General features: G+C 49.2%; 2 protein-coding genes across 2 annotated transcripts; both read right to left on the bottom strand.

Moving 5' to 3' along the window:
- Positions 1–569: 569 nt before the first annotated feature.
- On the bottom strand, positions 570–21800 carry PIGQ (phosphatidylinositol glycan anchor biosynthesis class Q). Its single transcript, XM_015877390.2, has 11 exons — positions 21698–21800; positions 19452–20142; positions 15697–15828; positions 14751–14871; positions 10285–10411; positions 9184–9337; positions 8571–8682; positions 7620–7700; positions 6546–6660; positions 3092–3153; positions 570–920 (listed from the first exon to the last, which is right to left on the bottom strand). The coding sequence occupies exons 2-11, from the start codon at positions 20114–20116 to the stop codon at positions 768–770; spliced, it is 1722 nt and encodes a 573-aa protein (XP_015732876.1). The 5' UTR covers positions 20117–20142; positions 21698–21800; the 3' UTR covers positions 570–767.
- Positions 21801–22416: 616 nt separating this feature from the next.
- Positions 22417–24631, bottom strand: NHLRC4 (NHL repeat containing 4). The gene is made up of 2 exons (XM_015877391.2): positions 24320–24631; positions 22417–23924 (listed from the first exon to the last, which is right to left on the bottom strand). Exon 2 carries the CDS (start codon positions 23906–23908, stop codon positions 22853–22855), a length of 1056 nt encoding a protein of 351 aa, XP_015732877.1. The 5' UTR covers positions 23909–23924; positions 24320–24631; the 3' UTR covers positions 22417–22852.
- Between the last annotated feature and the right edge of the window lie 3000 nt (positions 24632–27631).

Below are 27631 nucleotides of genomic sequence, written 5' to 3'. Positions count from 1 at the left end.
ACATCGATGAGACCTTTTGTCTCCCATGCAGGCACAATCAAACAGCAGTCTTTGTTTCTGGGCCTCTAGTACCACTGTTTCTATGTTCACTACCTGCTCTGGTGCTTCACTGGGGGGGATGTAATAGAAGCCCAATCCAAAGGAAAAGAAAGAACATCCTACAAACCTCAATAATCCCACTGTGCAGCTTGCAGTGTGTGACTAAAAGCTGATCCCCTCTGTTTTGGTCGAATGTGGAAGCATAAAAGATTCAGAACATCCTTGGTTAGAACACACCTCAATGCTGTGATTCTGCACCACCCAAAGGGGAGGGGGGGGGGGGGGGGGGGGGGGGGGGGCTTTATACGGCTCTGTGAACTCACACAAAAAGATGTATACAGCATCAAATACTCAGGAGGTATTTCCTTGATTACACTCAATGCTGGTCCCATGAGGCACTGATGGGTTTAACCTTGTGCTCCAAAAATACTCATTGGCCCTGATGCCAGCAGACAGACATCTTGGGCAGGACGAGCATTGCAATAACAAGGAACAGCCTGGAAAGCAAAGCAGTTCAAACACACTAGAGGGGGAATGGAAAGCTGAAGAGTAATATTTAAAAAGTATTTGTCTTGAAAAATTCAGCCCCTCCCACGATACCACAATGTAATGAAAAGGATCCAGCAGCTGCTGGCTCTGAGATACCTTTGGTCCAAAAGCATTAGGAGTCAATGTGTTTTTCTAACCAAGTCTTTCAGTCCTGGCTCTTCTGTGCTTTGCTTTTTTTTTCAGTTCTGCTTCTCTCCTTTGTGTTTCCAAGGGTAGATCAGCTCTCCAAGGAACAGCTTCTTGCAGAGGGATGACCAGGAATCCTTAGGATAACAGCTGTAGGTTGGCAGCCTGTATGTCTGTATCACACTGCCATATGATAGAGGGTTGATCTACAGGAAGAAAGAGAGACAGTGGCAATGAAAATGCCCTGCAGCAGGACGGACAGGGAGACAAGGCAGTAACTGCACCTTGTGAGTAGTACCAGCCTCTGTTAGAACATCATACAGGGACAGAAGATGTCAAACTCCCAAGCTGAATTCCACCCAAATGAATGTTAGTACCCGAAAACCAAGAGCTGAGCTCACACATGGGCAACCCAAACTACTGCAGCTCGTATTTCAAACACAGCCTTATGGACAGGGATGGACCACAGCATTTACTGGACATTATAACCAACCCAATTGCATTGTGGCTGTGGGCAGTAAGGAAAAACAGATGAGAAAGAAGGGAAGAGAGAAAGATGGGAGACAAAAGAAGCCATCCCTGTGTCCCCAGTTAGAAAACAAAATATGCACACAAGATAAATAAATAAAACATCCCAGCACAGCAAAACTTGAGCAATGATTACTGCCTGCTTCCTCAGCTCTACCCAGCACACGCTGGAGGAGGACAGGGCGCCTCTGGCTATTAGCTGTGTGGGCTGGAAGGATGCACACAATGTTTCCCTGGGCAGAGAGATGATACCAAGTGGTAACATTCCTCTACCCAGAAGTAACAGCAGATCATTTCAATCCCAGCACAAAATATTTTGTCTCTCCTATTCTAAGTGGAAACAAACAAGCAACAGAAAGGCAACAGTTTATTAGGGAAGCTGCAATATGAGTTCCTTTTTTTTTGCAGTTTCTGGCCCTTAGAGTAATACTCCACTTTGATACCATATGCATCCTTTGTTTCATAACAGAGCCGTTCCCTTTTCCTTTCCTCTTTCGCTTAACCCTTCTCAAAGTAATCGCTCTGAAGGATGATGTTTCTGGCAGAAGGTACATGGCTGAATTAAACATGTTGTGTCTTCTCACTGAGCTGAGCCAGAAACGCTTCTTGTGGACTGAAACAAACGCCTTGAAACACTAATGAAAATACTGAGCTGTATCAGACTTCCTGGAGAAAATCAAGTAGCGTTTGGAATGGGAGCATCACCCCCACCCTGAGCCTGCCTGCACCTGGACATGGCATCTCTTAAACACAGAAATAACTACTTGGTTGAACCAGAAGCTGAATGTGAATGCTCAAACCCAGCGCTATTGATTTCTCATCCATTACCAGGGCCTCAAAGGGCAGACTGGATTGGAACGGTCACCTGCTGCTTCAGTCATTTTAGGCATGTTTACATGCATGTAACTATACATCATGCATGGCATCACAGGGCCACCACATGGGGAGGGGATGCAGCCACTGTGGTATTGCTGGAAGGGAACATCATCGTGTAGCACAGAGAAGAATTTCAGTGTGTCACTTAAAAACAGGCTTTTGAGATTTTCCTCTCCAGAGACCAATCAAAAAGCTGCATATTCAGCAGAATTTCTGACAGAAGCCCATTTTTCATTTCCACCAGCACAAAGGGGGTAAAAAAAGCGCCTTGTGCCGACTCTGTGCTCATTATTATTTGAGCAGAAGGCCAAAAGAGACACCCACTAAAGCTCTTCCACCTTTTGATATGATGACTTATGCTATATTCTAGATAGCAAATGGATCTCGCTGCAGCGGTCCAAGGAAAATTCATCACATTCATATGACTCACTGCCTCTGCTCTCAATCTCAGTCCTGCTATTTTTCCTGTGGAGCAGCCATCCACCTCAGCTCACAAACACTCTGCTGCCAAACAGCTCAGCCGCTCCTCTGCTTCATCACTCGTGGCCACAGTTTCCATTCTATGGAGTTTTATGGGGAAGCAGAATGACAGACTTTGTTTCTCCCACCGCCATCCTATAGAACTCAGAGGGTGAGAGCCGAGTGCCTTAAAAACACTCCTTTTACCCCAGCAGACATCTGCAGGAGGGATTCCCTTTGGAATCACACAAGATGATGCATTATCTCCCAAAAGAGCAATTAGCTGGGGCACTTAGAAGATGCAAAAGCAGCAGGCAGTTTAGAAGGCCAGAAAGCTGGCCAAAAGTACCTCCTTTGTTTCAGTATTTCACAGATGAAATCCTTGAAGTGGGGTCCTTACAAAAAGGGCACTGAGCTGTGGGACTGGTTCAGAACTCAAGAAGAGCAAAGGATCTGGGGGTCAGTTGGAGGGGTGCTTACAGTAGTAGTGTGACTGAGGGCACACACAGCTCACCTGCATAAGGAGTCGAAGAGGTTTTCCATCCTGCTGCTCGAGGACTCTGAACTTCACACCAGCTGAAAAGAAACAGAACACAAAAACCTAAATCTACGCTGGAGAAAGAACCACACCATTTGGAGAAGGGGAGGCACTGGGGAGACCTCATTGTGGCCTTCCAATACTTGAAGGGAGCAAATAAAACAGGAAATGGTGGAATGGCCCATAATACGAGGGGGGAAAGTGACAGGACAAAGGGCGAATGTTTTAAATTGGATACACCGGGGAGGTTCAAGGTGTGGATCTTAGGAAAGGAATGTTTTACACCCACAGGGTGGTGACGCACTGGAAAACTAGGTTTGCCCCAGGAGGCTGTGCGATGCCCCATCGCTCCTGCCAGGGCATTCAATGGGCCAAGGCCTGGATGTGGCTCTGGGCAGCCTGGGCTGCGCTTTGGTTGCGTGACGCCGCCCACATAGCAGGCGGGTTTGATACTGGGATGAGCGTTGTGGGCCATTTTATTTTTTTCTCTTTTCAACCCAGGCCATTCTATGAGTCTATGATTTGCTGACCAGCTCTGTTGGCTGATTGCTCCAAGAAACAGCTTTCAACCTTTCTGGGATTGTGAACCCTTCCCAACTTTCAGCAGGAAGCGCAGATTCTCCCTAGAACAACTTTGAGACTAATGACAAAGAATGTTTCTCTGAGCTCCATTAAAATCAGCCCTCTGACTCCCAGGCTGCAATTGCAGTCCAGAAGAAAGCACAAAGCCCAGAAATGAGCCAGGCAGTGCTGCTGATGACAGGGACTGCAGTAATCCTCCTCTGTTCCAAACTTCCATCAGAACGGGAACTTCACGTTAACAAGAGGCATGAATCACCTTTGATTTGTGCTTGTGGGGGTGCAGCACATGTGCAAATCTCTCTTTCAGACTGAGGGAGGAAAGCAGCCGGGCCTCGAGGCATTCAGAGCATTTCAAAGCCACCACTGCCTATTAATCGCAGCACTCATGTTTTTAACACACTAATAACCCCATCAAACCTGACACTTTCATATTCCCTCTTGGACTTGATACAATCCCAATACTTTAAAGATAAATGTGAAAGATTTGGGGTTCCAATGGTGACATCCCGCTCATGAACATTTAATGCAGTGTGTCAAAGAATGGTAACAATTAGGGCCAGAGAGGCATTTTTCTTCTTTTCTTTCCGATTATTCCTTCCTACAGGTGAGAAGATGGGGCCAGAGAAATGAAATGATCTGTCACAGATCAAACAGAGACTCTGGAGTACAAACAGAAATAAAACCCTTATCTTTACAGGCTCTGTCACTGCACTATCTACATGGCTCTCACACATTTTAAAGCCAAAACAGTTTCTTCTCTTTTCCCTTAGCTTTGAATTAATGGATATTATACGTTCGTTCTTCCTTTGGGGAGAGAACACTCCTGTCTAGTAGAGAGCTCTTCCCAAATCATACAGCCCTTTTTGTACAGGGCAGGAAGGGATTGTCTATTGCTGGTTTACATTGAAACAGGGGCTCCTCCAGTGGCTTCAGAAAGAAGTCTGAATACTCTGGGTCTTGATGAGCAGATGTGCTGGAAGTGAAAAAGTCTTCAAAGTGATTCATTGAGTTCTGGCTACCAGGAAGTGTCAGAGACATCCCACAATCTTCTTTCCAAGCAGTTTAGTTTATCAGAGATACAACCAAGGAGGCACTGGCCTTGCAGGTGGCTGATCTGGAGCCATGTGCTAACACCAGGCCATTAGATCAGCAAATGCTGTTTCTCTAAGTCAGTCACACGCTGCTCTTTGACAGATGCAAGCTGGTAATCTCTGCATCAGGTCATTTAATTGTTTGTAAGCCTTCAATTTTTAACTTTTATAAGAAAATACGGGCAAATTTACTTTAGAGTGACCCATAGAGCACTGCAATGCTCAGAAATCTGAGCAGTTCACTTAACAGATGAAGCAGGAAGGTTGAGACAACTCCAAATCACTCCAGCAGCAAAGAACCCTCAGCCCTCTGTCATTGCCAGCCAACTCCTAAGCTCAGGAGATTTCATTTCTGCTGCATGGATGGATCTCCCAGCTATTCAGGCCCAGTCTTCACCTATATAACATCTTGCCAGTTCAGAAGCTGAGTTAAGAAACTTGGAAGCCAGCACTGAACTGAGATGAACTTAAACACCGTGCTAAACCCTCGCTGATAGGAAAAGCCATCCATTCACACTGGTAGAACTATCCTGATGGTGCTCGAAATAATCAGATGCCATACATAACACACGCAAGAAGAGTTCTGAGTCTGAAAAGGGAAGCAAAACCTTAGCAGCGGGGACATGAAGTGATGCGTACTCTCTGAAGTCCTTTGAATCTGATTCAACTGCTCCATCTGTCACCACTCCAACGATATGTTTTTATTCTGGGGCTGCAGAAATTCTCAGAGATCCCTCTTCACTGAGCAGGCAGCAGAGTATTGCAGTGTTTGCCTTCTCAAAGTGTGTAAGAGGAGCAAGCAAATAGCCAGCCCTGAAAGTCAACTAACGAGCAACCAAGCAGACAATCCTCAGCCTGGACCGAGGCTTATTACCCCACAGAGGGTAGAAGAAACACAAGACTGATGGGGGTTCACAGCCCCACACCTCCCAGTAAGAGCAATAAGAGATCCTTCTGCCCTCCGACTTGTTGCCTGCTGGATCAGTTGCCTTCTGCAGTATTTCCTGCTCTCCAAAGGCAGCCCTGAAGGGTTAAGAAGTTTCTGCCAGGAAATATGCAGGAACACGCTGAAAGCGCACATGGAAAAGCAACAGACTTGGTAACATGGCTTAGCTCTACCTTCCCAGATCAGAGCTGGCACCACTTCAACACACAGAGCTGACAGCAGTAGCTCCCAATGGCTTCCTTTGCTCTTGCTGAGTAGCCCTGGTTTGGTGACGAGCACATTTCTTGTTTTTAAAACTCCTCCTGTGTGCTCTTATATTGAATGGGAGATGATGATTTCGACCAGCTGGATTTTAACTGGATTAACCAGATCTACTGACAGTTAAGCCCGTTTCTAAATGATCCTTTGCTCTGATGCTAATCATGGCCCATCACTGTCAAAAAGGGAACAACAACAAATAGCTCCAAAATAGTGATAGGTTAATCTCAACAAGGGAATAATGACCCAAAACCTGGCCACAGCTCTGAATGTGACCCAAACATCCCAGTGCAGGACTCCAGTTAACCAAGTCAAATGGTCATTGCTTGATTGTCAGTTTGATTCATCACAGGCTCTGTAATGGTGCTCCTGATTCTGATTCAGCATCAAATGTCTTTCCACTGACACCCAACTCCTTGCAGCAGCGAGGTAAATGCATGGACAACTGCGTGGCTTATGCTCTGGGTCCCTTCCCAGCCCTCTAAATTTTCTATTCATCAAAACAAACTGCATAATGCAAAATCCCCAAACTTTTGCATATGTAAGGGCTTACCTGCCAGCCTGTAGGATCTGCAGAGCCGAAGGATGATTGAATAAAGAGGCAGAGAGTCAATCAGGTCAACCAGCAAGTGGATCAGGCCTTGCACAATCACCACCAGCAAACGGAGCTAAAGAGAAATGGTTCAGTGAGCGACAGGAGATACAAGCTCTGCAAATTCATGAGTTGATCTGCACTCTGACATTGTACATAAGCTGAACTCTCCTGAGGTAGCCTTATAAAGCCTAAAAGTGCTGGGTACCCAGTGCATGTATGAGGTTCCTTAAGGGTCTACTTGTAGTGCAGCCTCATGTTGGTAGATGCTGTGAGACATAAGGACACAAGTGCAATTCCCCTCTCAACAGGCACAGTCAAAAAGGGTGATTTTATGCTTACAGTTTCAGTGAACTCCATCACTCTGCATCAGAGAATGCAGATTTCCCTTCCCAGCAGTGAGCTAAAGTGCTTTATTTCGGACTGAAGAAACCCCACATACAGCATTTAAGCAAGAGCAAAGCAGTCAGAAATGAGCCTCCTGCTCAGCACTGTGCTGACTGAAGCTCCTTTTGTCAGACTGCATTTCTTTTTGCAGTCAAGCTCATCTCAAAAGAGAGAGCTCATAAAAGATATTGAAATCACATGAAGGCCACTGTCTGTGGAAAGCATTGCTCCAGGCAGGTCATGGACAGAGCTGGTCATATTGGAGGAAGAAAAGAAAAAGAAGGAAGTCTAACCCTCTCAGCAAAGCCTGGCAGAGAGCATTGAACACAGCAGGTTAACTCCTTGAAGAAGTTGTTCTGGATCAGACTGGAGAGGTCGTCACCCCAGACGTGGGATGGAAAGACTGAAATAACTTCTGAGGGAAGGACAGGGGAACAGCATGTACTGCTGACCTGGATTTGCTGGGAATTCCCTTTGGAGAAACACAGACATGTATCCTGAATTCCACTTACTTTGCATGGGCTGTGTGACATCCTTTCCTGCACACTCACACAGATCTTGTGTCTTTGTGGTGACTGTAAATGACTAAGACACCCTTTTATATCTCTATATATTAGAAGACAGCTATATTCAAGGGTTAAACCTTACCAGGGTAAACACCAAATAGTACAGCGCAGTTGTAGGCAGAAGGAACAGCAGGATGGTAAACAGCAACGTGCCAATAAATAACTAGGGGGGAAAAGAAACAAAATCATCAGCAGAACAAAAGAAACATAATAGGAAATGCTGAAACGGAGAGTTTGCAACTCTTAACATTTTCTTTTAAAGTCCCTATGTGAATAATTCTGCTATCTAATATTAAGGTCAGCTCTGAGTGTCTCATCCCACCCAGGCCAACAACACAACTTCCATGAGCAGCAGGATGGAGCCTGGGGGGCTGAATTGATCCTCCTCAGAGCACACAGGGCAGAGCCTGAAGTAAATCATCATCCTGACAGACGTTCTGACTTCTCCATCACCAAGATAAAGAGAAATCCCCCTGCTGTGGTGCTGTGAGAAGCCAGAGCTCATCTGCTGAACACATAGAGGCACCTGGAGGTCGCCGACCATCACTCTGTTATTTCAGTGATGTCTGCAACAGGAGGTGGGGGTGCAGCCGGGCTCTGCCCAGCCTTCCTATTCTGTTGCAGGATTTCATAAGAGGTTACAGCATCTGACAAAAAATAAACCTGCATCTGCTGTTTGAGTGAGAATGTGTGGGCTGCCAGGCTCCAGCTTAACGTGAATGAAGGGGGGCCTTTTCATAGCAGCACTGGCAAGCCTGTTCCTATGGCAACACTGCTGGGCACTGCCTCCTTCCCCCATGCCTACTCTGTGCTGAGAGCATCTGCAGTACCCACAGTGCATGGTGGGCACCCAGCGCCTGCCAGCACCACCCCAGGCACACAGAGAAGCACGGAGTGCTGCAGAACCCAGGGCTCACACAGCCAAGCTGGGAGGGACCCCCAAGGATCACTGAGTCCAACCCCCAGCCTCTGTAACCAAAGCAGCCAGGATCACGCTGCCTGCCTGCAGCAAGCCCTGGTGCTGCAGCACTACCTGGTCCAAGTCATAGGAGCAGGAATCCACCCGCTGCCGGAGGACGTTCCACTTCTTCCCACGGAACAAGCGCCAGAGAGACGACAGGCCGTAGATCTTCAAGCAGTAGAGCCTGAGCAAAGAGAATGGCCACAAGTTGTATCAGATGAGATTTAGACTGGACATAGGAAAGAACTTTTTCTCTCAAAGGGTGGTCAGGCACTGGAATGGCTGCCCAGGGAGGTGGTGGAGTCGCCATCCCTGGCAGTGTTCAAGAGGCATCTGGATAAGGAGCTAGGAGATATGGGTTAGTGGTTTGCTGTAGGTATGGTAAAGGGAGGACGGTTGGACTAGATGATCTTGTAGGTCCTTTCCAACCTTGTGATTCTATGATTCTGTGTATCCCCAGTACCTGCTGTTTGCATTCTGTATATTGAGGGTCCATCTTGTAGCTGACTTGTATTGTTGACTCCATCTTGGAGTCAAAGCAAGAAGCTTTGACTCCATCAGACATCAACATAAAGCAGCCATTAGGTGCAGTGCTCCACAAAGCAAAACAGAAAGCAAAAACTGAATGTTCATCAGACTTTCTCACCAAACACACCCAAGATACAACCAAGAGAGATTAACTCACCTCGCTCCATAGACATAGAAGCAGTAGATGTGGAAGGTCAGAAGGGCAATAATGTCAGAGAGGATGCAGAGAGCCACGGTCAGACCCAGACAAGCTGACAGACCAACGTACCAGAGGATCATCTCGATGAATGGGGACATCAGGTGGATGTAGCCTAGTGAACACTGCAGTGTCAGGATTTCACTGAGACACCTTCCCTGCTCACACTCTCAAAAGACTCATTTTCTCTCTGTCCCATTTCTCCCCTCTGATCAAACACTGCACTAAACCACAAGAAAATTCCTTTGCATGGCCATCTTCTGCTTAGGAGGGCCAGCAAAACCTCTTTCCCCCTAGGATTGCGTCCAAGTGTAGCAGCTATGTGAGGACAGGGAGGACATGCTCAGCTTCAACAGAGCAGTCACCTTGCTCCATACAGGATTTACCTCTTTAGATCTGCATTCAGTTCTCAATTACACTTTTAACCACACATATCAAGCTTTACTGAAGCCATCTCCCTTTTCTTCCTATTCCCACAGAAGCCATGACAAATTAACTGTGCAAAATAAAAGTCTGGAGATGTACAGTGCCTTTCATCACCAATGTGGAGCAAAGAAAATATAATATCTAAGGAGTCTGTCCCCATCGTAGCTATCTTCCTTCATCAAGACATTTGTCAAGGATAACTGGGGTATGTTACTTCAAGGCAGGAATACATACAGAAAGGCTCTAAAAACTGTACTAAGTCAGTGGTAGGGCAGGGTTTGCGTTTGCATCCAGAGAGCACACTCCTCCTTGCTATCAAATGCCACTCAGAGGGCAGAGCTGGCACAAGACCTAAAACCTTCCCTTGGACACTCACTGCTAATGGCACCAAGTAGGTGAGGTCCGCTGTGACTTGCACTTCTTGCAAAACATCAGGACAAGCACTTTGTTTCATATGCATGACTTCCTTGTGTGGGAATCCAACCCTGGCTTGAGTTCCCACAGCAGGAAGACTCACAGACAAGTTTGTACTTGCAGGAGTGCATTTTGATTCATTATTCACCTCTAGGCAAACATTAAGCACTTAGGAGGGAAGAGATGAAAAGGGAGGCTGAAATGTTAAACAATTGCACTTACTAATCCAAAGATGGATGTGGTAAAGGAAGAACCGACCCAGCACCTGATCCAAAGCTCGGTTCATTTTCAGTCCAGCTGGTGCTCCCATCAGCCACTGGAGCAGGTCCTGCAGCTCTTCAGCTACATGCTGCAAACACAGAGACAAGCACGGAAACAACCTGAGATGAAAGATGTCCATCACATCAAACAGGTTCAGTGTGTGGAGCTTGACACCCCTCACCCAGTATTCTCACCACACCCTTCAAAGCAGTGGGGAAAGATATCCAAAGAGCTGCTGTACAGACAATGAGACATGTTAGAAATGCACTTTTGTTTGCAAATGACTTTTCACTGAACCCGAACATAACAGCAGAGAGGAAGCTGAACTGCTTAAATGGCTCCAGTGCTGGCCAACATGAAATTCAGAGCTCTACCTTCAATCTACCCCGAATTCCCTTTACTAGCAGGACTGCCTATTTATTTCATTCATTTTCCCCTCTGTCTCAGCATCTCACTGCAAGTCAGAACTGATTTGAACCCACAGATCTTACCTCCATGCAGAGCACCGTTAGCTACTTTATAAATAGACTGGCTTTAATATTTAAAGTGTTGGATTTGTAACTTAGAAAAAGCATTTGAGGATTTTAATGAAATATTTAAATGCTTGAAAGCTGTCCTCCAGCAGCAAGGCTGTTTGCCAGCACTGAATGCTTCTGAAGGTTTCCAGTTCCAGAGGTGCCACTAAATTCTGACGGTGGCACGTAGCTCTGGGAAGGTGTCCAAGCTTCCTGCTATTCAGCTGGGCAGGGCATCTCCAAACACAGTCCTAAAGCATAACCTTGCAAGCTGTTTTGCAGCCAGATATTTTAGGACTGATCAATAGCAAACAGAACAAGAAAAGGTGACTGGGAGACTAAACCACTCGTTGCAGTCATGCATTCTGAATATGACCAGTATTAATAAATGAGAAACAGTGAATTACATGGAAGTGTTTTCATAAAGGAGGGTAAGGACATCACCAAAGCAGAGACTACAGCTAACATGGCTTAGATGAGCTGGCTGAGGAAGTATTTCTTTTACAGCCTTGCTTTTCTTGCTTGTCTCCACACGTAGCAACTGATGGCAATGTGACATTGATGGAGAAAGACACCCAGACCACTGGAGAGGGCACTGTGGGCACTGGGAAGTGCAGCATAAACTTCCTGAGTGGAGCATCCAGTGCAAGGCAGAGCAAGCTGAGCCGAGGTGCTCCCCACAGGGCACCTACCTGTGATTTTTCCAATTAACATCTAAGAATATTTTCCAGGCTGCATCCTCTCTGCTGGCTTTGTTTATGAATTACAGAACAGAACTGAACAGGAACTCACATCCAATTATCTCTAAGCCCCAGCAGTACATTTGGAGGCAAGATCTAAGATAAATATTTACATGTTTCAAGGAGATTACAGCTTCAGGGATAGAGAAAACAGTCAGGATGCAAGAAGCAAAGGAGGAGAAAAGAAAAGAGGGTTTGTAAGCAGTTCTTCAATCTAAACCAGAAAAATGGAGCTCTTTGAATTGAGTATTTTTGTGGAAGGCAAAAACAGGGACTGAGTTGGGAATCCTGGTGGGAGTGAGAGGAAGGAGGAGTTGTGAGGGCACCCACAGAGAGAAGCGGATTCGCATTTTCCATGCTTGGTTTTGAAAGTCTGCTCCAAAATCAGCCCTTTCTATTGCATGCAGCTACTCCCTGGTTACTCCCCAGGTGTCTGAATCACATCTGCTTCAGTTACCAACAAAAGCAACTTGTTATTACAGTCAGCACAGCACAGCTCATCAAGCTGTGAAAAGTGGGAGCTGCAGTCAATCGCTAGCAAAGTGCTGATTTGGGAACCATTGTATCAGGGGTTGACAAATGATGGCTAAGGAACATGGTTGGGTCCTCACGTCAGCAGAGTGGGCTTGTGAGCCCATAGAGAGTCAAAGTAACCTGTTTCTTCCCAGTGAAATGGTTACTAGGAGAAAAAATAGTGCATTGTTTCCAGCCTGCAAACATCTGAAGGTTTATCAGTATTAGTATCAATGAAACCAATAAGGTTTTACATTGTACTTTGTCAAGATTAAAAACAATCAAATCCAGAAGGTTAAAAAAAGTTGTACCATATTATGATAAGCTTCTTAATGTACATCTATCTATCCCACGTTCTATTTACTAACATATATAGAGAGATACAAGAAGGTCAACATCATCACCAGATCTGGGGCTCACCAACAGCAGAACAGCAAAGGGCACTGGGGAAGGAAAAAGGAAAAGTAGCTCGTTCTGCACATGGGAAAGTTAGCATTGCTGAACTTGGCAACACAAAAGCACTTGAGAAAGCTCAAGTGATGGGAATAATGTGTACCAGATGGACACTCAGCAGCAAAATGGGAACCTACTGTTGGATGGCTAAGGGGAGATTTTGCTGTCATACTGGAAAAGAAGTGGTGCTGGCTTGCATACCACATGCTGAAGTCATTGGTATATTTTGGGATCGCTCAGAACTGCATTTTTTAAGGCCTGCACATAATGCACATAAATCAATGCTCACCAAAGGCAGTAAAAGGACTCCAAATGATTTTATGTCCACAATCTAATACGCTTGGAAAGAGAAAGCGAGGCTGGAAAGTAAGAGGAGTTAAGTGAGCAGAAATGATAAGCTTGGTGATGGAGCAAAGAAGGGCACAAACTGACTGCCAGGCTGCCCATACAAGAGGGAGCAAACGCTTCCAGGCAGGTAAGCAAACAGCTCTTGGTGATACTGAGGTAATCAGGCCTACACATGCAGAAGGCTTGATGATATAAGTGACATTACGATATCCATGGAGTGACAGATGAGCTAAACTTCTAAAAGAGAAATGAGTGAGCACCTCTCACACACGAGCCTGTCCAGGCCAGGTGCTGGGATCAGATACACCTTGAGCACAAAGTGTGCCCATCTGCCAAAGACACTGGGCAGATGGAACCCCTCCTGGAGCCACCTGTGCAAACAGGAACGCTGCCAAGAGCCACTTCCTTGCAGACTTGTTGGGAAAATCAGATTTTTGAGAGCTGGACACTTCCAGTAACCCCACAGGGAAGAGCTTTAGAGAACTTCTTTAGCTGAAATATCTGTAAGGGCAAAGATGTAGGAATGAGATGCAAAGAAGATCTTTGGTTTACAGCTCGGGTAGTTCAGGAGCAGTTGTGTTACTGAAGAAATGTCCTTCTTACCCCATCACTGCTGCATCAATCCCTAAAACGTGCAACCCTCTCAAGTTTGACTACGACAAATAGCAGAAATAGCAGAAATAGCAGTAATGTGACCCACAGCCACGCTGGATCTCCAGACACTCCACACACACCTTCTGAAAGCACAGAGTGAATGAGAATGACCAGAGACGTATGGATTGTGACAACAAAAGTGTCAGACATGGACCAAACAGATCGTCGTGGAGGGAACTACGATCTCCTTCCAGGAAAGATGAGTAGAGAAAAATAAACTGCTAATGGAATTCTCTAATCAGAATAAAATTCCTCCCTGGAATTTCTCCCTTTGCTGAGAGCAAAGATGACGACCTCCAGCTGCCATGAAGGAACCAATGGAAAGATCCACATTCTCTCCCAGAAGTGAAAGAAAAGTGGGCAGAGAAAGTATTAAGCTGTGCAGCACTATGGCAGTGCTTGACCCTGGCTACACGTGTATTCCCAAGGCACAGAAGCTCTAAAATCAGAGCTAACTTTAGATTAATAGTCTGACCTCCAGCCTCTGAAGTGCATTATCTGTTCCTTACTGCCACTAAACAGATATATTGGAGGGATGCACTTAAAGCAAGCCACCAGAAAAGCAGGATAGTGTGAGTCATGCTTCTTCTTGGTGAATTTATGCTGATGCTGAGGGATCTCAGTGGGCAAGAAGAGTTATGTCTGAGAAGAGCACGGGACACAGCAAGTTTTTCTGGTTTACCATCTGCACACCAGAATTCCTAAGATTTCAGGTGTTTGCATCCTGTCTATCTAATGCCTTTGGACTTCCCCATGAATTTCCTCTTCATAGGCACAGCTGCATGCTTACCAAGTTTGACTTTTCAGTAGACGATCAGACTCGGTGCAGGTTACAGCTGGCTTTTACCAAATGCCCCATAAAGCAACAGCTTGAGGATGCTTCTGTGAACTTGATAACCACTCCAACTTGCAGCTGCAGAGCTCTGCCCAAACCATAATTGTTACTTTGGGAACTAGAACAGCCCTCCAGTAAGCACCTAATTACTATTCACTGCACATTCAAAGCAGAGCTGAGTTCCTTTTGAGCAGCCCCAGCAGGCTTGATTTGAAGATTTCACTGTTCTTGAGGAGACCCAATTTGCATGACTTCAGACCCTATGAAACCCTTCTGTGTAAGGCAGTGCCTCCTTACAACCACCCCAGGCATCAAGAGCTGGTCAGGACCCAGAGAAGACGAGAGAGGAATGGCTCCAGCCATACTTACATCAGCCACGGGGATGAGAGTGTCGGCAAGGCGACCGATCTGGTTCTTTCTGTACAGCCAGGACATCAGCAGGATCCCCAGAGCCACATCAATCAGCAAAGAGACAAAGATGTTGGCTTTCCTGCAGGCAGGATAAAAGGAAACAACATTAGAGCACAAGGAAGGACAGCACCTAATGGCAGCTGCTGGCTTCACTTACATAGTATCTTTCTTTTCCCAGGGACACTAGGATAACTTAGGAAGGAAATATGGCACAGATATCTTTTCACTTTTGCTGACCTGCTGCTACTTCTGTGGCTGAACACCAGCCACTCTAAGCCTGCCACACCATGAAGCCTCTTTTAGTAAATGAAGTGGATAGCCGGGCTGAGGCTACATAGAGGAACACTGGACAAGGTGTATATGTGAACTCAGTGGAAATTCAGCAATCCCAAAGGCACCAGCACTTGGAGGATCCCCAGGGAGATCAGATAGCACTCCAAAAACTGATCTCCAGTTACTGCATGAGAGGAGCTGGCAAAAGAGGGCAGTGATTAAACCTTTCTGCTCCTTTGGGAAGTGCCACCGAATAGCGATGGTCGCTTTTGGTTAACCTTGGCAGCACGTGTGCAAGCAGTGAGCTTTGGAAGTACTGATAGCAAAGCATTATCCACAAGGGTGCAGTACAGGCTTTCTGTGGGCAAGATCCCAGCTGTCCTTCCCAATGTAGGGAAAAAAGCATACAACTGGCAAAAGACATACGCAGGGTAAAAGAGTGCACAGAGAAGATATCTGCAAAGTACCAGGGATCATAACAAGCAAGGTAGCATGACATGGCATGGCAAGGACACTGCAGTGCTGTTTGGTCAGCCAGGCCAGTCTCAGAGCCCTGTGGCAGGCACAGGATCCATGGTTTGGGTTCTCCAAAGGAGTCAGGGCCATATGTGTCATTGTGTGCATTCCATACCTCATTAGCTGGGTCTGGTTTTGAGCCTTCTTGCTGCTGCTGATGACCTGGAGGTGCTGCAGGCGATGGCTCAGCTGCTCACAGGTTGAGAGTTTGCTCCACAGGAAAGACAAAGGCCAAAACTTCAGCACCCTGCAGAAACACAACGAGAACATCCCCTTTGGCTTCTGCCTGCATCCGATTTGTACAAATTCCATGCAAAACGTGCCATGTAAAGTGAAGATTATGTAACCAGAAACAGCACTGACATACTCAGTGTCAACATCCACTTCAGGCTCAGAGGGGAGGGAACACTCATGTGCTGTTTTCTCTCTGAGAAGAAGTGTACTAAATGATGCTCAGTTCTCCTTGTTGCCACACAACGCACAAAAGAAGGAACAATTGTGGTTTGCACAGTCCAGAATGACCCATGGGATACAGGTTTGTCAAAGAGCCCAGCAGCAGCACAGTGACACAAAACACCAAGGCTGCTGTAGGGAACAAACTCTGATGGTGACATAACTGGAATCACTTCTTCCTTGTCCACAACGGTCATTTCACTCACTAAAGGCCTAGAAATGGAGCTCCACTTTCAGTTACCTCTTTCACCCACTCACTTTTACTGCACTGGCACGTTCCTTCAGTTTACATTCCTTCCAAATGCTAAAATGATTCCTGGGATTCTGCTTCCCTTCTGAAATCATGCAGCTGTTGGGACCATTAGTGAGCGAGGCCAGGAGACCCCCGTGCCTCCCCTGGCCCCTATGGGATGAACTCAGCCTGCAGCATGGCAGCAGTGGCCTCCAGGACAGCCTGTGTCTGCTGGTTCATTTGACACAAATCACAGCATTACAGCTGGCTCTAAATCCTGCTTGGTTTGCTATGGTTGCTACCCCCTTTCTCCCCCCACCTTCTCAAGCCCTTTTGACCAGATTTCACGTGAGGTTCCTCACTTTAACAGAGTACTGAAGTCCTTTTCCCCCTCCACATTCAATTATCAGACATATTGATTCTAAAACGCACATAGCATGCTGTGAATCATTCTTTTTAACTTGAGAGTTACTCAGCTCTCCATCTCAGCCTCCCACCTTAGAGACAAATGAATGCACTGTGGTTCAGCTGACTTACCAGGACACTGCATCTAAAGTGATGGAGAAAAGAGCTCCACATGCAGCATGGGCACCTGAGCTGCCCACCTCAAAGACCTCTGCAGACTCACTGAAGGCCCTTCCCTTCCCTTCCCTTCCCTTCCCTTCCCTTCCCTTCCCTTCCCTTCCCTTTTAGCCCAGTGGCTCCAAGTCCTGGCCTGGGAAACCTCTGTTAGAGCAGAGAATTGTTCCACTTAGACCCTTTCTTTGCCAAGTCAGTACGCACACATTCATTTAAATAAAAATACAAACATGCTGCATAAAGCTTGATATAATAGTTGCAAGATGTGCTGTGGAAACTCCCACCTGCAACAGAAATGAGAAAGAAAACCAAAAATATCTCTTGCGTGGTCTCCTTCCCTATGCACAGCAACTCTGCATCACCCTGGATGCTCCCACCTGTTTGTCACACAGTATATGCAGTGACTTGTACAAGTGCAGTGGAAAACCAATCAAATACACCAAATATGAATGATGTATATTTGCCTTATTTAAACAGGAGGGGACCTTTGGGGTAATTCCAAACAGAATGAAATAAATTAACGTAGCCTGCAGGAGTAAATCTTCAGTTTCCAATGTTATTTTCTTCCCAGGGCTGAGAGTGGATTTGCCAGATACAGATGGAAAGCAGACTTTGGAGCCCAGATCTCACACAGACCCTACAGCCCCATTAAGCAGATCTCCCCTTGGCTCTCTTTTTGCTTTGTCCTAGAAACCACAGGAACAAAGCTTCCCTTCTGGGTGAGGCGCCAGACAGAGGTGCTGGTGTCATTAAGAGCATGGTAAGAGGGCTTTTAGAATAAACAAAGTATGGCATGGAGTTTATTACCCCAATACAAAGCATCCCGCTGCTCCAAACAGCAGGGCCTGCCTGTGCTGGGGAAATTCTGCACGCTCTGAACACTGAGCTGCAATGGGCACTGCTTAGCACAAGGTGGTGCTGATGAAATGCCTCCATTTGAGATCAGAGCCCATTTGATGAGGTCGGATTGATGTCAGCCCTCACCGTCTCTGTTTTCTAATGTTACCTCCCCATTTCCCCAGCACAAACACACAGCACAGGGCTCCATACAGCAGCCACAGGCCTCTGAAGCCTGAGCGGAGACTGAACTTGTGCTCTTCAGATCCAACTGTACATTAGGATCACAGTGATCCGGGGACGAAAGAAGTACTGCAGTAACTGCAGGCAGAGAAGGGAAGAAGGAGACGTCAGAGTGGAGAACCCATCACCAAAGACCTTCCCCTTCCCCAGGCAAACAGCGACCCTGCTTGTTAGTTGTTGAACACAGCCCATGCACGGCCAAAAAACAAAGGACTTTCAGAGCTGACTTCAATCTTCTATCCAATCATAAAACTCTGCCTTCACTTCCACTTACAGCCAAGTGCACGGTCCATGTCTACACAGCCACCCCAGCAGGCACCAATGGTTCCTGATTACAACAGGTTTCATTCTGACCCTAAATCTCTCCCAGCAGAGTAGTCCAAAAAGTGACAGTTTTCCCTTCATGTACCAATGCACACAACCCAACTGCTCAGCAAATCTCTGCATATGAAGAGCTGAGCTGTAATTTTTCATGACAGCATCATACAATTAGAAACCTGTTAAAAGAGTCTGCTCCCCGTACCCTCAGGCTGCACTTGAGAAGATTAAACCATGACTACAGCAGTAGCTGTTATCCAAATCTGATCAATCAAAGCATCCCCTTGCAGCTTGGAAGCTGATCTCCAGCACCCGCTCTGGGATGCTGCCACTCACCAGGGCTGGCTGCTGACCGACCAGCCGTGTTATTCAGCATTGGATGCATTGGATGCAGAAGCTCCTGCCCTTCAAATCTGCTCAGAATTCCTCTTCAGAGCACGTACTTGCCACACATTACATTTCAAGCATCCTACTCCATTTCACTGTTGTCACACTGGGATCTCACCAAGGCTTCATGTAGACCAGCACTGCCTGCAACCTGCTATGAGGTCCAAGAGGTGATGGGTTCAGACATACTCTTAAATGGTACATTCACCCAGTGAGGTTTCCACAGCAAACAGGGACTGAAGAGACTCAGCTATCAAACCATTAAGAAAACCCTCACATCAGTCTGCCAGCCACATAATAGCTGGGAAACCATTCCAGCCGTTATGAAACTGAAGCAAGCTCAGCTACCCCTGCTGCATGTGAGCAACAGCTCAGTGCCTCCCCAGGAAATCAACCAACCCACACCTCCACGTGTCCAAGGGTTTCTGCCTTGTGCTTTCAGCATTGCTCCCCATGCTTTCAGAGCAGCTCTGCAACAGCCTGCTTCCAACAGCAGGTTTATCCGGGAGATTCTCAGCCTGCTGTTGCCCACAGAACCCAACATCCATCAGACTGATCCAGAACCAGCTATGGTTAGAGAGGAGCTGTGCTGCAGCTCACATCACCTGTCACCAGGAGCCCATCCTTTTGCACACCAGTGATCTCAGAGATCAGAAAAGTATCAGCCTCTTGGCTGTCTCCAAGGTACGTGAAACTGGAAGCAGTACCAGGAGATGCAACGTGGCTGGTACTGATAGAAACAAGAGTTTTAGCAGGAACCTCATGAAGCACAAATCACATCTCCCCACCAAATGCAAGCAGGCCACAGCTGCAGCACTCACCTGCTGTTGCAGACCCCAGAGACAAGTGAAAGCAGGAATGTCAGCAGCATGCAGGCAGGCACCGAGGCCTGCTTCATCAGCTCCACAATGATACTTGCTTCAACGCCATCTGACTGCCAGTGGGTCATCTTAATGGGCCCATCATCGTATCTGTCTGTCATGAAGAGCACCTTGCTGCTTGCAACTGTGTTAAAGATGGCAGCGAGCTTGGAGGCATCCTCTGCCCCAAGGTCAGCCGTGTCCAAAGGGGGGTGCAGATGGGAAAGCATGACTTTCCGCTGGTCATAATACACTAAGATGATTTCTTCTTCTCTGTGGTTGTCTGACTGTTTCTGAAGGGTAGAACAGTTCCAGAATTTGCTGTCTCCCTCTTTGCTTATCTGAATCCACGGCTCATGAGAGAATATCGTCCCAAGGTCCTCCAAGAACTCACTCAAACTCTCTTCTTTCTCCTGTTTGCTGTTGTTCCACGAGCCGAGCACAGAAATGCCGACCTCAGTCACCTGCTGGACTTCCCTGAGATACTGCTTCACCTGAACAGGAATAAAGGGGAAATGGACCACGGCGAGGATGACAGCAGAGCTCTGCTCTGGGATCCAGCGGCCGATCAAAATGCCGCTTTCTGCCGAGGAGCAGCACGAAGGAAAGAAGACCTTAAGGACCATGCCAGCAATCCTTGGTAACGGGACACCTGCCAGCAGAGACAGAAACAAAACCTGGGATGGTGATTCAATGCAAGGAAAACGTGAGCTGGCCAAAGTCAGCAGCAAGGAGGTCTCCTTTGTCACCCGGAGCTGAGCTCAGTAACAAACACACCCAACAGCCACAACCACAAAGCTCATCCCCTCCTATCAACTAGAAACAAAGACAAGACTGTTTGCTGCAAGCAGGCTGCAACAACTGACTGATTCAAGTTTACCAAGTAGCTTCAATACAATACAATACAATCTTAGATGCAAGATGCCAAAGCAGGAGAGGCATCTCTGCTTTATCAGTGCACTGTATCTGAAGTACTTTCCTTGATGTCATTAAGAAAATATCTCAATGGCTTCATTAAGACTTTTATTAAAAGGAGCTTCAGGGCTGCTGACAACATCCCTTTAAATAAGGTGCAGGTTTCTAACAGAAATCTAATTGCTGTAAGGAGAACACTCGCACAGAACAATCGACATCTGGCACCCGTTGTCCTTTTCTGTCCTTCAGTGCTTTGTTAGAGATGTGAAAACTCCACAGCCCCTCAGGCTGGCTGCTCTGCGAGGGACCCAGTCAGTCGGAAAGAGGAACGCAGTGTATTTATAACATGCACAGAGGATGCACAACGTGCAGGTCCCCGTGGTTTGGTTTCTTTCTTCCCTTTTTAACACTGCACAACTGATGGAGTAAATCTCAGCACTGGGCAGTTTGCAGTGGGATGGATGTGGAATGCATCACTGTGCAGGCAGTGATGCAGCAGCAAAGGCAAGTGGTTAAGCTGCTCCCAAGCCCACAGTCCTGCAAACATGGCTCATGGAGGAGCACAGTGCAGCTCACCCCAGTGCATCCCATCCATCAGGGTGCTCAGGGTGCTGAGCACAGCACCTGCAGGCACTGGGGGCTCCAGCCCATGGGGAGAGCAGCTTTGGGAGCCCACAGTGGGAATGACATCACCATGACCATGGATAACTGCAGAGATGTGGAGCCTGTGAGCACTGTGGGAGAGCCTCAAATAACCTGTATTTTGTCCAAAGGGCTTCAGTTTGGAAAGGGAAAACATAGCAAAAGAAGGGTAGAAAACTGGCAGGTGTGACATCCTGAGACCAGAAAGGTGCAGCACAGCAGGCACAGAAAGGACGAGGGACCTGCAGTCCAACAGGGGAACAGCAACACTAAACCCCAACCAAAAGACCCAAACAGATGGAAAAGCAGGACATCCTGCTCACATCACCAGCAGACGGCGACAGGAGCTGGGGAGGGATGGCTTTAAACTAAACGAGGGATGATTTCGGTGCCCACAGCCACGGGTGGGCCCTGGACAGCTGAGATGGGGGGGGGGCCCTTCCCAGCAAACCCTAACCGTAACCCTAACCGTGCAGGGGACGTGGGAAGGAGCCCCCGGTAAATCCGTTCCTGGGAACCCCGAGCTCTTCCCGCTGCCGTTATTGCCCCCATGCCTGCAGACACAGCACACACGCCATGTACCCGCACCCCACCCGCACCGCACCCCCCCACCATCACCCCCAGCCCCGCTCCGGTCCCGCTCCTCCTACCGCTCCGCACCGCCCGCTTCCGGCTGCCCGCACGCTCCGCCTGCGCACCGCGCTCAGCCCGGCCGGCCCCGCAGCTCCGCGCCCCGCGTTCCGTTGCGGTGCTGGTTCCAGCCCCTCACCCCGCAGCGCTGCCCTCCTCCCACCCTTACAGGGCTGGTATAACCCGCAGCTGCTGCTGAGCCTGCGAGATAAGCAGCGCCAGCGCTCGGTTTCACTATCTCATGTGGCCGCCGTGCTCGGCTCCGGTGCCTCGTGGTGCCTGGCAGCCTCCCGTTGTGCTCTGACCCTGCACGATGGGAAGGGGCACCCACCGGGATGGATGTGCTTACAATGAGGGATAAACGCCTTTGGCAGCTGTAGGGCATAGATTGCAGCACAGAGTGCAGGACACAGCCAGGCTGAGCACCCTAAATTGTCAGCAACAGCCCTGGAGCAGTGGGGCAGCCTGTCCTGCCATGAGATAGAGCAGGAGAGGAAAACACCCTTCCCTCTGCCCTGCTGATAGCGAAGCCCCACGGCTGTGCGAGCAATGGGATGTGCACGTAGGAAACGCGCTCCGTGCAGTAGTTGCTGCTTCCCTGCAGAGGTCAGGAATGCGGCATGGAATTCGTTACCTTGCTTTTAATGGTCTCCTGGAGGGGATCTCAGACTCGGCTCTGTCCTGGCCTTACCCCTCTGGCTGTGCTCTGCGTTGGACATCAGGGTGGCCACAATAAATGGGAGCGTGTGGAAGAGATGTAATTATTTCATTGAAAAGACACACGAGAGGATGGCGATAAGTTTGCAATACACCAACACAAAGTCATTTGTATGGAGCCAGAGTTGGAAGGGACCCACAGGGACCATGGATACCAACCTCCGGCTCCACACAGCACCACCAAAACCCAAACCCTGTGTCTGACAGCTGTGTCCCATTGCCATGGGGGGGCTGTTCCATGCCCACCGCCTTATCTCAGTCCTTTAGCTGCTCTGGTGAATCCAAGAGGTGTAGAGCTGAACCACTGTTGCTGTAATCCTTGTTTCTGCCCTCTGGAAAAGCTGGATGCCAACAATGTGGTTGAATGCAGGGACAACGGGAATACCTTCATTTGTGACCCACCAGTGGACCCAAAGCTCAGCAGGGTTGTGGTGGGACCGGCCCCACTCTGAAGGTTGTCAGAAGGTGCCCAAGGGCTGTCGGGGCCTCACGTGGTACCTGAAGACTTTCACACAGTTCTCACCTGTGTCTGCCACAAAGAGCTGCCCAAAGGGGGAGCAGGCCACGCCAGTTGGCCTCCGCAGCCCTGTGGATACCAGGCAGATGGGAGCTCCGTTCTCTGGGAACAAATGGACAGTGCGGTGCTGCTCGTCTGCCACCACCACGCTGCCTTCCGTGTCCACACACACCCCTGCTGGGTTGCCAAACTGGTGTCTGTATTTGCTGCTGAGGGAGCAGACGAGTTGATGGCTGCTCATGAACACCTTGACGTCTCCACATTCCTCGCTTACCACAAAGCCTCCATTGGGTGCTGGACTGACATAACGAGGTCCCTGCAGGTTGGGGACTGAGCGGATGTTCAGTGCTCTGAAGGCATGGTCCAGTGCAAAGCTGCAGACCTGGCCTTGGGCATAGTCTGCTACTAAGATCTTCCCCGTGGAGTCCACTCCAACACCCCTGGGGGAGCCAACCTTCCCGATCCTTATCCATTCCCCTTTGGTGGGGGTGGTGTGAGGATTGAAGACCCAGACAGCCCCATTTGTCATGTCAGCTACAGCCACCATTCCTGCCCGAGTCACAGTCACATCCTCCGGCAAGAAACTGCCACCTTCCCCCCCTGTTTGCCAGCAGGGCAGGGACCTCAGCACTTGGCCTGTGCTGCTGAGCACATGCACCCAGGGAGCACCCTCAGCTGTCACATAGACAGAGCCATCCCGGGAGCAATGGATCCCACTTACACACCCATAACGGCTGCCAGTGGGGTTGGGGATCTGCCGGACCAGCTCGTCCTGACGATAGTGGAGGAGGTTCTTGATGTTGTCCATGTCTCTACACAGGCTTTTGGTCTTGTCTGCCAGCTGATGGATTTGGAGCTGTGTCACCATGCCCGTGCCCTGCTGGCTGCTCAGCAGTGGGCTGGCTGTCTGCAGAGTGGTGTTTGACTTCACCTGGAGGGTGTAGAGAGCTTTCAGAAGCTTCTCCTTCTGCTGGCTGATCTCCAGAGTGGAGTCCATGATGAGACTCTCATCCCTGTTCAGAGTAAGTGGAAGGACTATTACTGACCCATCCCTGGGGACATGCTCTGAGCTCAGGTGCTTGTTGTCTACACAAGGCCAAGGTGTTGGTGCTGGGCTGGATTCACACCAAAGCAGCAGAGTTCAGCTCATAGTCCTGCCCATTAATTACGTGCTCAAAATATAAACAGGGACAATGGCACAAAAATTGAAGGGGAGCAAAGCTGGATCTGCAACCAAAACAGTTCAAATCCAATAAACTGGCTTCCACAGTTGGGAACAAACCAGTTACCAGCCAAGGGGTAACTTGCCAGGTAACAAACCCAAATACACAACAGCCCGCTTTGCTGGCCCTGACCCCATCCCCAGCACAGCCCAATGACTGTGCATGGCCAGGAGCCCAGCTCCTACCTCTTGTCTGGATGTCCTGGAGCTGCCTGTCCTTCCTGGCAGCACTGCCCTCCTGCTGGCTCTGTCCTGCTCCCTGGCCAGGCTCAGGGTGGTGGGGCTGATGGTGCTGCGTTGTGTTGTTAGTGATGGTTGATTGCCCTCGAGTGTGGGTAAACACAACAGCTTCTTGTGCTGACAACCAGAAGCAGCAAGACAAGGGCTGGTGCATGCAGCTTTTATTCCCTGCTGGTCTCCTCCAGGATCAGTGGAGGAGAGGCCCCAAGGTGCCCAGGTGTAGTGACAATTAGGGGCAAAGGGAGCAATATGCTGCACCTGAGTGAAACATCCTTTGGGGAGGAGACATTCTCACACCTGGGCTCAGGGCTTTTAATTTATCTCACTGTTCCTCCATGGCTCCCTGTGTGCTCCCAGCCTGGGTTGTGTGCAGTTGGGTGCCCCAGTCTACAGGAGGAGATGGGGATTTTTGCAGTGCCAGGGTCTGAGGTCCAATGGAGAAGCTCTTGATTTCTGTGTCTCTCAACCATGGCTCCCTGCTGCTGTGTTCAGGGCTGGAGGTAGCACTGATTGATTCAGTTCAAGCAAAGACAGCAAGGAATAAAAGCAGAATGAGTGAAATCCCACCTACAAGGCACTGCTCAGCACTGGCTTTGCATAGTGTGGGGTCCACCCTGTCCAGGGATGAGTTCAAAGTACCCACCTTAAATGTGGCCATGGTTTTCCTTGGGCTTAATAACATTTGTGTCTGGCTGTTACTCAGATGAGCCAAAGACAATGAAGTTTGGATCGGTCTCCCCCATTTTTCCATCTTAGGGGTGTTTGGAGGCAGTTGGGCCCTGCTGGCTGTGGGTGCTGCAGGATGGGGAGCTGCCTCTGGAGCCATGAGCTGGGAGTTCCTGATTTACTACTTGGGGCCCTTCTAGTCCTATTGGTGCGTCCCTGAAGCTCACGAGGTCTGGAGGGCTGCTTCAGACCTATTACCAGACAAAACTGCAAAGTAACCTGACATGACAAGTACTGGGGCCACTCCATCCAAGTCCCAGCAGGACATAGGCAGCTTCAAAAACCATCTCCCAGGGCAACAGGGTCTGACCTTTTGTTTCACTGTTGTGCGCTCCATCACCATGATAAACAAACACAGCCTGGCCCTGGGGCTCCTGTTCACCTTTCCAGGACCATGCCTCTGTCACAACCCGTTTTGAAGCCACCCCTGGACCTCAGGAGACACCTGTGTCATGGTACAGCCCATGCCCATGCCAACACTGGGAACTGCAGGGTTCAAAGACGGGGGCACGCTCTGGCTGCCCACACTACTATGAGCCAGCCTCACTGCCACCCTTCCCTCATCTGTCACCAGGCTGTGGCAGCCCAGTGCTGGGCCATGAGAGGCTCCTAGGGTGGCACCCAGCCCTGGTACCCAGCATCACCTGCATCCCCTGGAGCAGAGGGAAGCTGGAGAGAGGCTCGAGGGAGACCCGCTCTCACTCTTGCTCTTGCTCACGCTCTCGCGCTCACTTTTGCTCTTCCAGGCTGCCCTTGGGGACCACGTGCCCCCGAGCCAGACTGCGGCTCTCCTACATACTCCCAACATCACTTTCAAGTACTTAAACCCTCCCTGTTTCACTCTCTGAGCCTTTTATCCAACTCCAAAGCCAGAGTGGTTCTGCCCTGGGCAAACACCCAGGGAAGTAATCTGTTCACATCCATTCAGAGGTACCCACGAGCTGGGAAAGGAAACCTCCAACTGGAATAATGGATGGGCTGGGGAAGAAAGGCAGCAGGGGAATGTTGTAGGCTTTTCTGCTCTTTTTTTCTCCCACAAAACTGACGAGGTTGGCTGCATCCCCCAGCTCACAGTTCAGAAACCAGCCCATTGCCCCCTCCTGCTCAGACACAGCAGCTCTGCTGTAGGTTGTCTCAGCAGCTTCACGTATCTGCTCAGCAATCTCCTTGCCGACCTTGGCCCTTCTTTAGTCCACGTTCGGTAACTTTCCACTGCTCCGAGCTCTGGCCTTCCTGTGTCACGTTAAGAGAGAACTGGTTGTGCTGGGCAGGAACCACTTCTCGTGCCCAGCTGGTTCCACCTGGGAGCCCACCGCTATGAGTGAGTGCCCAGCACCCCAACCACACTTGGGGACAGCCTGTATGGGCATCCAGCAATGCTCCAGGCTCAGCTCCTTGAGCACAGGGCTGTGCCTGCCTGTGCTTCTTGTTGCTGGTCCTCATGATCACAGCTGAGCCACCATGGCTGGAAGAGTGGGTTGGGATGCAGAAATCCCACCCTCTGCATCCCAGCTCTGCTCCCAGAAACCCTGGAGCCACATCCTGGTAGGTTGCAGAGCAATAACTTCCTCCTGCACAAGCTACCCTGAAGCCTTGTTCCTTACCTGAGAGAAGCCTTCCCTGGGGGGTTGTTAATTAGGAAACCTCCCCTCCTACCCCCCCACCTCCATCCCTGAGCTGTCCTCTGCTCCTGAACCCAGAGGAGAAGGAATACCTGAGCAGGAGCAGCTCTACCCACCCAGGGTAAGAAAGCCATAAAAGCCGTGCAGCTCCATTGAGCAGGAGCTTCTGGTCTCTGTGCTGAACCAAGGACCTGCTGTGACCCGGCATCCCCCCACCATGCAGAATCAACCAGGGAGGAATTCAGCCTCATTCAGATGGGTCCTCCGGCGAGTGATGGGATCGAGCCTTGGCACTGCCAAGGAACTCGGGGGGATGTGTGAGTAGGGAGGCTTTGGTCAGCCGTGACCGAGGAAGATGGCTATCGGGTGGGCAGGCTGCAAAGGGTGGGTAATGGCCAACCATCAGATGCCTCTAGGGTGACCAAATAGCCGTGTAATGGGCCCCGTGCTGGAGTGGGCTGAGGGCCCCAAGGGCACAGATTGCAGCCTGGATAAGGCACCCTGGTAGTTCAACTCCCATCCATTATTTAAATACAAAGGTAAATGCTTCCACTTTTGGAGCTGGAATGGTGCCACAGGCTGGCTGCCTCCTGGTGGCACTCACAGCCACACTGCAGGAGACCCAGGCAGCCACAGCAGGCAAGAAGGGTCCCCTCTGCAGGGTGTCACTGGCACCACTGGGACAGGGAGCAGGGCTGGGTGGCACTGAGGACGTGGGACTCAACCCTACACCTTCCCTTCTGCTGCTCCCTGTGCTGACACTCGGGAGCAAGAGATGCTAGCACCGTTCTGCCAGCTCTGAGGACAGGGACAGCCACACTCACCATCCCCATAGCAGCTGGCTTCAGTCATAGCAAGGGGAAAAAGCCTCAAAACCCAGAGGTTGCACGGTGCTGGGATGGAGAGCCCG

This window comes from Coturnix japonica, chromosome 14, assembly GCF_001577835.2.
Source record: "Coturnix japonica isolate 7356 chromosome 14, Coturnix japonica 2.1, whole genome shotgun sequence".
Classification (NCBI taxonomy): domain Eukaryota; kingdom Metazoa; phylum Chordata; class Aves; order Galliformes; family Phasianidae; genus Coturnix; species Coturnix japonica.
Note: the sequence above shows the minus strand (reverse complement) of the source record. Positions and strands in the feature narration are given on the sequence as shown.